Source organism: Malus domestica, chromosome 11, assembly GCF_042453785.1.
Source record: "Malus domestica chromosome 11, GDT2T_hap1".
NCBI classification, from domain to species: Eukaryota; Viridiplantae; Streptophyta; class Magnoliopsida; order Rosales; family Rosaceae; genus Malus; species Malus domestica.
Window position 1 is genome coordinate 32,759,275 of NC_091671.1, and position 11,271 is coordinate 32,770,545.

An 11,271-nucleotide genomic window follows, 5' to 3' on the forward strand; every position below is an offset into this window, starting at 1 on the left:
TCTCTGGCGTGGACGTGAGGGGGTCTCGATTAAGGAGATCCGAGATCGGAGATTCCTCGCTCACTTTTGCGGGGAAAAGGGATCTGCAACGGGTGGTTGAGGCTGACCTGCCTTAGATGTTCAAAAATGACCTTGTATTGGTGGCAGATCGAACGGACAAGGGGCTGAACCGATGGACCCCCCTATTCCTATGAGTGTTCTGGGTCCAGCTACATAATGTCCCGGTGCTCAGTATGACCCAAGCGGTAGTTGAAACAATAGGTAGTTTGATGGGTGAGGTTCGATCGGTGGACAAAACTGGGAGCCGAGACTGCATTGGACGATTCATTCGGGTGAAAATTGGCTTCAATGTTCGCGAACCCCTAATGAGAGGGACCTTTGTGACCTTTCCCGACGATGGCAAGATCTGGATTGATTTCAAGTATGAATCGCTTCCTAACTACTGTCTCATCTGTGGAAAGCTAGGACACCCTACTAGGATTTGCAAGGAAACGTTGGATGAAAGAACAGATCCAGAAGATGGCACCAAGACGAGGAATGAGGCCTTTGCGTTCAGTGGGTTCGATGCAGTGTCGGACCTGAGAGGCAATCCACTGGGAGCTGGACCCAGGAATAGGGCATCCTTTGGGTCAAATGGTGGACAGAGTGGATCGGAGCGGTGGAACGATGAACTGGGTGGTGGTAGACGCTCCGGGCGGTCCTCGACGGCGTCAGGAATAGGATGTCAACCCCAGGAATTTGCTAGCAGATCTCAGAGCAACAGTGAGTGCATCGCGCCGTTGGAGGAGAAAGTTATTGACACTGCTACATCGCCAAGCAAGCCCAGGTGGTCGTCTAACAAAATGGGACACAGAGACAACGTGCTTGCTGGAAAAATTCGATGTCAACGGCTAGTTGAAGAAGAGGCGAGGTCTACGAGAGAACTGGCTTTCGATGCAGGCTTAATTGGGCCAGAGGGTGCGGTGGCAGCGGGAGCAGAACACGTGGTACTCAACGACCATTACGAGCAGGAGGGAAGGGTGGATACGGTCAGTATGACTCTGAATGGAGGCTCTACCTTTGATCTTAACCTTATGCCTGGCGTTGGTGAGGATGGGGACAGTGTAAGTGTTAGTCGGAGGAAAGCTAGTGAAGATCGGGGGTGTGTGAGTGGGTGTGATTTGGTTACGGATGATGATCCTTTTGAGCTGGAAGCTATCATTGAAGCCGTGATGAACGAGAATAAAGGCAAAAAGAGAAGTGTCAGAGAGGTGGAGTATGATGAGGTTAATCCCTGTGTGGAACCTAAAAGATCTAAGCTAAGTAGGGAGTCATATGTTGAGGCGGAGGAGACCAGCCGTGAAGGGTCTCCCAAGTCCAAATGAGGCTACTCACTTGGAACTGTCAGGGTATCGGGGGTGACTTGACAGTTGACAATCTGCTAAAGCAGAATCGGCTCCACACCCCTGACATTGTGGTTTTGCTGGAAACCAAGAATAAAAGTAGTCGGTATGGGTATCTCAAGAATACATGCACGCTGTGGAACCCAGAAACATTGGGGGAGACCTCTGTGTATTCTGGCGGGATGTTTCCCAGGTCACTCTGATGATGTCTGAGGACTTTGTTATTGAAGTTAAAATTTGGGATAAGCTCAAGAAGTGTCACTGGTATTTGTTTGCTATCTATGCTAGTACTGATGAGAAAAAACGGCGGGATCAATAAGGGTATTTGAGCAGGCGGCTTGGGAACAATAAGGGAATGACTCTTCTCATCGGGGATTTTAATGACATTCTGTGTAATGATGAGAAAGAGGGGGGCAACTACAGACCGATGTCTAGTATGCAAGACTTTAGAGAGTTTGTGGCTCAAAATGAGCTCATGGACTTGGGTTTTGTTGGCTATCCGTTTACGTGGCGGAACAACCAAGAGGCGAAGCCTATTCAGCAGCGCCTGGACAGGGGTTTGGCTACAATGGGTTGGCAGGACCTTTACCCTGAGAACACAATCAGGCACGTGGTTCTGGAAGGGTCGGATCATGCTCTGCTATTTTTGTCCACGGAGAAAGTGAAAGCATGGAGGGGGAAGGAAATTCTCTTATGATGCACGATGGAGCAATATGGAGGAGTGCCGGCAACTGGTGGTAGAGGAATGAAGAGATAAACATGGGGGGTCACACGCCTTTCACTTTTGTGAAAAACTGAAAGCCTTAAGGCACAGGCTTAAGGAATGGTATCGAGGGAGAGGAAGGAACTCAAAGAAAGTTATCGAGCAGTTGAAAGAGGAGATTAGAACGGCTTATATGTCTACCGATTTTGCCTCGGATGTGGTTAAGATGAAGGAGAGTGAGCTCAGGGCCGCTCATCGAAACGAAGAATCTTACTGGAGGGTGAAGTCGCGTGCCCAATGGTTAAAGGAAGGTGATAAAAATTCTAAGTTCTTCCATGCCCAAACTCTCAAAAGAAGGAGGTTCAACCAAATCAAGGGATTGGAGGACGTGAATTGAGTGTGGCAGGAGGACGAAGCAGTGATCTTCTCAATTGCTACCTCTTATTTCGCGGAGTTATTTAAGTCGAGCAGGCCTGGGCAAATCGATGAGCTTAGGGAATGCCTGGCACCACGTGTGTCTGCTGCGGACAACCTTGCCTTAACGGCAGCGGTGTCTGAGGAGGAAATCAAAATGGCTGTCTTCCAAATCCCTCCAATTAGGGCCCCGGGTCCGGACGGGTACTCTGGATGCTTTTACCAGGATCATTGGGATACAGTGGGCAAGGATGTGATCAAGATAGTCAAAGCCTTCTGGCATTCTGGTACTATTATGAGGAAACTGAATCATATTAACCTTGTGCTTATTCCTAAGGTTAAGTGCCCGAAGAACATGACGCAATACCGGCCTATTGCACTATGCAATGTAATCTACAAAGTCATTGCCAAGGTTCTCACTAACCGGCTAAAGATGGTGATGCCAAAGGTGATTTGTGGCAACCAATCTGCCTTTGTGGCGGGGAAACAAATTCAGGACAACATTTTGGTGGTGCACGAGCTTATACACTCACTACTTCATAAAAAAAAAGGTGATCAGACTGGCATGGATATTAAGCTCGACATGGCTAAGGCGTACGACCGCGTGAAGTGGGTGTTCCTCTTATCCATGATGGCGAAACTGGGGTTCGCTCCTCTATTTTGCAACTGGATTAAGGAGTGTATTTCCACTGCCTCTTTCAGCATCCTAGTAAACGGGAACCCGACTGGGCTTGTCCTGTCGGAGCGAAGGCTGCGACAAGGAGACCCCCTATCTCCCTATCTCTTCCTGCTCTGTACGGAAGGTCTTTCTATGCTCATTAGGAGAGGGATGGAGCGGGGTGCCCTCCACGGGTTATGTGTGTCGGCTAATGGGACCCCGATCTCGCATCTGTTTTTTGCGGATGACTCGGTGTTATTCGGTCATGCAAGTGTGGAGGAGGCGAGAGGCATCGTTGAGGTGTTACGGACATACGCCCGTGGCTCGGGCCAAGCTGTTAATCTGTCCAAAAGCTTGATTTTCTTCGGCTGGAAGACCTCGAACAGGGTGAGGAGAAAGATTGGCCGGACCATGGGAATCCAATGCAAGACTGGGTTTGGTAGGTATCTTGGGCTGCAATCTGATTTTGGCCACTCTAAAAGAGTGGTTTTTGAAGAGGTGCGGGACAGACTTGAATCTCGGCTAACAGGTTGGGCTGAGCAATTTCTATGTCAAGCAGGAAAGGAAGTCCTTGTCAAGGCAGTGGCCATGGCGATGCCAAACTATGCCATGAGCTGTTTTAAACTACCCATTGGGGTATGTAGAGACCTGGAGAAAGCTATCCGGAATTTCTGGTGGAGAGGGAGCGAGCAGAGAAAGGGGGTCCATTGGATCTCATGGGAGCGGTTAATGAAACAAAAATGAGTTGGCGGGCTGGGCTTTAGGGATATCCAGTGTTTTAATCTGGCGTTCCCCGCCAAGATTGGGTGGCGGCTGATCCAGAATCCGGGGTCTTTGCTCGCTATTGTTCTGAAGGAAAAATACTATCCTGGGAAGAGTTTTACTGAGGCGGGAAAGGGTAGGAACACGTCGTGAGGTTGGAAGGGCATTTTTGATGCCCGAAAGGTGCTCCTACAAGGCCTGCGGTGGCGGGTAGGGGACGGGGCCTACATCAATATTAGGGAGGACTCGTGGTTTCCTAGGCCCTCTACTTTTAGAGTTATGCCTTTAGTAAACTTGCAAGCTACTTTGGTAAGTGAGTTAATTGATTCAGGGTCCAGCTCTTGGAAAAGTGAACTGATTTTGGCAAGCTTTCACCGGGACGATGTGGGACCGATCTTAAGCATCCCCTTAAGCAAGACTGGGTGCCGGGACCGGATGGTGTGGCATTACAACGCGAATAGGGTTTACTCGGTTCGATCGGGGTATGGAGTGGCTATGAACCTTATGGAAAATGGTGCTTTGGGGAAGAAAGGCCGAGGGTCTGCTAGCGACAAGCCAAAAAATTGCTATGCTTGGAACTTGATCTGGAAGTTGAAGGTACCTAACAAAATCAAAATTTTTATCTGGCGATGTTGTAACAACGCTCTGGCTGTTCGACGTAACCTGAAGCGGAGACATATGAGAGTGGACAATGGCGGAACTTTAGGACACCCTTGGGGAAATGCACCTGGTGCGAGTTTGTGGTGCTATGGATGAGTCGAAAACTCATATATTCTTCCGATGTCACCTTAGCCACCTGTTCTGGTTCTCCTCTTCGCTTCAGTTGAATTCCTTTGAACTGGCAGGAGCAGACTTCCTATCTAGCTAGGAGTTGTTCTGGACTCGGGTCAAGGGGAGAGACAACGCGGAGGAGATCATGCAGGAGTTTGCCTTTGGATTATGGAGACTGTGGAAAAACAGAAATGAGGTGGTTTTTAATGGGGTGTACCAGCAGCCCTTGGAGCTTTTGGAGGCCTGGAGCAGGAACATCTCTGAATTCAGAGACGCTACGCTCAGTGAGACTGCGGGCAAACAACCTCGGTGTCGACCGATGATCGCTTCTTTGGACCGGGGGGTTTGTAGATGGGAGAAGCCGGCGTTCGGGGTCCTCAAGGTCAACACTGACGCCTCGTGGTGCAAGACCACCCTCCGCACGGGGGTGGGCTGGGTCTGCCGCGACTTTGCTGGATTACTTCATGGTGCAGGGGGATCAGGAGTTGAGCTGTGTCACTCCGCGGCTGTTGGGGAAGCTGCTGCAATTAGGACCGCCCTCATGGCTTGCATTGACTATGGGTATGATAATGTTGTTATTGAATCTGATGCCAAAGTGATTATTCAGATGATTAGGCATGAACTGGATCATGATTTCAGTCTTGAATGTATTCTTGGTGATATTGAGGTTCTAGCGTGTAGGTTGAGGTCAGTTTCGTTCTCTTACGTGCCTAGGGAGAGCAATGTTGCTGCTCACTCGGTTGCTAAGTTTGTTTTCAATAAGGGTCGTGAATTTGGGTGGGACTGTATTGGGCCTGAATTTTTGTTTAATATCCTAGCCCAGGATGTAAACCTTTCTATTCGTATCTAATATATTTCTATCTTCGGGGAAAAAAAAATATTTTAGGAGATACTATTATAAGAGATCCTACGGAGTTTCATTTATATACACAATATGATAGAAATCAATTAGTAAGAGATTTAGTGCGTGATGTTGAAAGTGAGCTATATCCCACCATTTGGCATTTCATTGGCTATGGCCTTAGTCTCTCTGGTCACGTGAAATGTGAAAAGGGAGAAAAATACATGGGAGTATATAAACAAGGTTGCATGTAAGTATTACTCCATAAACAGCTAAGAGCCACCACATTAATGAGATATTTAATGATCAAGAATGAGTATAAGAAGAAAGGAAATCATTCCAATTCATGCTGTTCCTCCATTAAAAAAAATATGTGGATCGGACATTAAAATTAGTAATTCAATACCCTCAGTACAAGGAATGAGTTAAACTAAGTTAAATTAGTTGATTTGATTGAAATACTCAAGAATATGGATGAGCCCGTTTTTGTGATAGGAATTGAAATACTCAAGAAGGGGTCAAAAGGAAACGCAACATGTTTTAGGAATTTTGGCGTGCTTTGAGAGCATGCTTGGCTTTTCAATTACAGTCCACCTACAATTATTAAATATATGTCATGTAAACTATCTTTTAGGATTGAAACTTTTACAAAACTTCGAGATATTTCCATTGTCTTCAAGAACATCATAATTGCCATTATTTTGAATGACTATAATTGCCAAAATTTCGAACACGGCATGTGATAAATGCATGCAATAGTCCAAATGGTACGTCTTATTTCCATTGTCTTCAAGAACATCATAATTGCCATTACGCGTATGTCTTATTTCCCTAGAGTGGAGATTATATATATATATATATATATATATATAATAAATAAAAAGAAGCAAGGCTATACTTATCATATATTTGTACCATCTATCTAATAGAGGTAGAGCCCGTCAATACATGTGGTTCTCGTCTCTATTAGAAATATGGTACAAATAATGGTATATGGGTAATGCTAGAAAGACTAAAATTTTAAATCAAATTTTGTAAACCAAATGATGTGGATGTAAATAATTAGATTATTACTTAGGTGTTGGTTAATATGCTTATTTCATATTGGTGACACATAATTTGATTTACAAATTTAATTTAAAATTTTGATTTTCCTAACTTTATTCATGGTATAAATATAAGGTAAGGGTAGTATTTTGGAAAAAACAAAAATTTGATTCAACTGTAGTTCAATCAAGACTTGAAGATATGAAAGAACAAAAAACCTTCCAATATAACGTTCCTATAACGTTCAAAAATCCCAGAGGTGAAGTAAGATTCTTTAGCATGTTTTTCAAATCCTATGTCGTGATATGATTATAGCAGCTACTAAGCTTGATTAGACTACACTCGAAGTCTCGAAAGCTGAATGACATATATACAGCCGCTCCTTTCTTATCACATATCACCTGTGCATCGGTCTTTGGTTTGGAGGCAGATTGTCTGTTCTTCTTTTGGATGCCCTTCTTTTTTTTTTTTATTTGTGTGATTAAATCACATTAATATTTTATATTTTTATTATTTTTCGTCTTATTATTATTATAAAAAAAAATCAATATAAAATATTAACATGACTCAACTGTGACCGCACATAATAGAAAATGATGAAAAAGGCACTCAAACAAGAAGACAGACAATCTGCTTCCCTTGGTTCTCCTCAGAATAGAAGTCTCTCTGTTGTCTTGGTTTCACGAAATGTGTCTTATCTTCTTTATATATAAAGCCAACAACTTCTTTTGATGTCACAAGTTTTATTAAAAAATTTTGAATAAAAATATCTCCAAAATAAAAAATTTCAAAAGCAACTTAAAATAATACACCAAATAATATAGGAGTATTTTTGTTATTTTAACCGTGTTATTTTTAATAATTAATTTTTTTTGTACAATTTTTTTAATTAATACCTTACAATAAGTTATCAATAATGTACTTCAATCAGTTGTTCATTAAATATTATTTGCTCTATTTTTAAACACGTTCAAAATATCTTAAGAGGCGTATAATGCTGATTATTAAAAAGGTATTTCACACGCACATAATAATGTGATTAAATTAGTTGTCAAATTATTATTTTTTTTTTGAACAAACGATATTATCTACATTAAGGAGGAGGGGGATGAGCTTAGCCTCACAATAGGTTAGCAATAATGTGATTCAATTAAATGTTTATTAAATGTTATTTTCTCTATTCTTCTTGATATAAATTCAATAGAATGTAGATGGAAATTGAAAATGTGTAAGTCGCGCGTAACACACTGTAATTCAAAAAATGTCTTCTGTACTCACATGTGCACGTGCATGAAGGCTAATTTTCCTTTATTGGGAGGATGTAAAGAAATGTACATCGACCTACACCGGAAGTTTACCAAGAGAAACGTTTACCCCCTTATAGTTGGTTATATGATGAAACCTCAACTTCTTTAGGTTATATATATGTGTATGTTGAAAGGAATAATTTCTCGAACCATAAGGATTTGATAGTGAAAGACTGGATACTGAAATAAAATTTATACGCAACTTGTAATTGCCATAAACCATAAGAACGACTTTTGTTTGGTTTATAATAACTGCGTGAGAGTGTCTTGATCTTGGATCGACCCCCATTATTGGGTAAAATACTAGGAAAATATCCAGAAATAAGAATCACGATGTCGTAACAATGTAAGTCTGTAACACTGTAAAGGGTAGTTTGGGAAATGAAAATAGACAGAGAGCTAATTAAGCTAGGTACGTAAAGAGGTGGGGGAAACAAAAGAAGAAGGGTGGGGCAAAGAGTAGTGTGAGGGGGAAGGGAAGGAAAGGGACAGGGGAGAGAGGGACGTGGTAACGATTACATATAAGTTCGAAGAAGCTAGGTTCCATGCAGCTTCGTCTCTTTGTTTGTTTCCTCATCAATTGTCATCAATTATATTTTATCGCTATCTGTCAAAATATATGTGCTGTAGAACGTTACTTATACCTACTTGGACAATCGACACATTTCGAAATTCTAAACCATATATCGATCTAATCTAAGTACGTAACCTTTTTTTCTTTCGGTGGCTGTATATTTCTCTGGATCTTTTGCATCACCGAGATCTCCCCGGCCGGCACTCTATTTGTCTCTGTGCTTGATGATGACTGAGAATTAGGAAACGCAGTCCTGACCTCTGCATGCATGGAATAGTTAATTGCAATGTGACTACTACAGTTTTCTCTTGTCTTGTCACTTAGTTATACAGTTTAGTAGTATTCCTATTTACTTATAAATGAGAGATCTTAAGTTCGATTATCGTCAAAGGTAAATTCAAACCATTTATGGCTTAACAAATGCTAAAGTTCTCTCATGTCTTGCCATTTAGTATTACGGTCTAGTGAATTTCTATTCATTTGTAAGGAAATGGTCATAAGTTCGATTCTCTCCAAGAACGAAATTCAAACTGTTTATGGTTAGTCCATTGTGACGTAGAGTCCACCCTCCACCCCTTAATGTAGATAATATTGAATTATTAAAAAATAAAGATTTCCCTACCTTAATTATGACCACAAGTTAAAGCCCTAAGATTAACATAAGTGCTGAGAAGGGGGAGAAAAATAGGGTTGGGTTTTAAAATATAATTTAGTTAGATTATGAGTTTCATTATATTGTCACAACAAAAAAGAAATGATAAGACTAATTATCAATCTTGCCACTTACTATTATGGTCTAGTGATATTTCTTTTCACTTTATAAGTGAGAGGTCTTAGGTTTAATTTTCTCCAAAGGCGAATTTGAACCACATTATTACTAGTCCATTGTGAGGTTAAGACCATTCCCTTCTCTTAGTGTAGATAATATCGATTGTTAAAAATATATATATCAATCTTAGATGTTTGTAATAAATTTTGGAAGGTAGATTGATAGTTTTTAATGAGGTTAAAAAACATTTTTTCGGAAAAAATAATGTATGGATTTAACTTTTGCAGAGTAAATTGGTTTTTTTTACTACAATAATAAATTTTATACTAAGGGGAGAGAGAGTTCAGCTAAGCCACACAATGTGCAACCTAATTTGGTATTGAATTCGTTATCTACAAGATTCGAACCTAAGAACTCTCACTTATAAGTGAAAATGAATACCACCAGATTGTACTACTGAGTGATGAGTAAATTGGTGGTTAGATTCATAACTTAAATGAAATGTTAAGGGCTTATGAGTTAGAATATGCCAACATTTGACCTCTTAAAGCATCTCACGTGCAAGTCACGTGACTTAAATTGAGAAAAATATGGATATAGCAGCTTCAAATCTTATAATAATATAATAAAATTGACAATTTTTAATGAATTTAAGAACTTAATTTCCACAACCGTAATAATTTAAAGAACAAATCAATAATTTACTCTCTACCCTTGATGATTATTTTAAGTAAAAACTCTTGATAAATTTTTTGTTGTAGCACACACTTGGGGTAAGTAAGCTTTCAACACTTTGCATGTTTCTTTTTTTTTTAGTCAAACAATAAATTTTGTTATATTAGATTTTAGATTAACTCCTGACGAAATTCAAACCCAAACAATCATACAAGAGCTCAATACTTTTTACCACCGAAGTAAATGTCTACTTGCCAACACTTTGCCTGTTAGGTACTAGCAAACCGTATCAGGGATATTTGGCGTTTAGTGCAACTCGGATGAGCCCCACTGCCGCCGGGTTAAGGTTGCGAGTGCGGACAAAGGCTATTTTCTGTGTCCTCTAGTAAAATATAAATTGGGCCATAATTACTTTTTGGCTTTTTATTATTGCATTACTTTTTTTATCGTATCTTTTACTGGTGATACCTGTATATATTGGTAGCTTACCTTTTATTCGAGAGAGCATAAGAGAACATATAAATATGTAGTAAATATAACATTATTTTTTTATTTTTCAAATTTGTATATTATACTATTAGTATAAACTTTATTATATTTGTTATTTTAGAAAAAAGAAAAGGAAGTGGCATACTTTAAATGAAGCTGCAGAGAAGAAAAATCTTGTAGTAAGCATTGAAAATTTCACATCAGCAGAATATAATATTTGTTATGCAGATACATGTAACCTAACATGAGCAGATTAGTAACATATGACAACATCTGTCACGTCAAAAGATACCATTTCTTTGTTTTTCTTTAAGAATTGTATCAATTGTATCAATTAATCTCTCAATGTATGCATGAAAAGTGAATAAAATTAATATTTCTCTTTTTATATACCTTATTATGACTGACTTATTATGTGAATTAAGTTACACTCCTTTTTTTGGAGTAGGAATATCGTTATATGTATTTAAAATGAAAAACTATTGAAAAGGGTTTAAATTTTTTGAATTTTAACGATAAGGACAAAATAAATGGTAAAGTGAATAGTATCATGATTGATATTTTAGTATAAAAATATGGTTTTTCGTTAAAATAAACAGTACCGGGAGCATTTCGTTAAAGTTCCCATTTAAAAAGTGGTGAGTACTATAGCACACATCTATTTAAAGTGAGGTCCATTAATTTGTGTGTGTATATATTTAGGTAGATAGTTAATCAATCTCTTAACTATAGAGTGTAGAACGTTTTCCCTATACAGTCAATTATTGTTGTACAGGATATGAGATGGTGGGCATAAGCATGCATGTGAATGTGTTGTAGTATATGATTGACAATTCGACTGTACCACTTTAATGAGTATATTCAATTTCTATAATACCC

At 40.0% G+C, this 11,271-nt stretch overlaps 1 protein-coding gene across 1 annotated transcript; it reads left to right on the forward strand.

Moving 5' to 3' along the window:
- The first annotated feature begins 1,360 nt into the window (after positions 1–1,360).
- LOC114819788 (uncharacterized) lies at positions 1,361–5,540 on the forward strand. Its single transcript, XM_029089424.1, has 6 exons — positions 1,361–1,575; positions 1,716–2,043; positions 2,492–3,793; positions 3,932–4,055; positions 4,251–4,516; positions 4,812–5,540. Exons 1-6 carry the CDS (start codon positions 1,361–1,363, stop codon positions 5,538–5,540), a joined length of 2,964 nt encoding a protein of 987 aa, XP_028945257.1.
- The last annotated feature ends 5,731 nt before the right edge of the window (positions 5,541–11,271 follow it).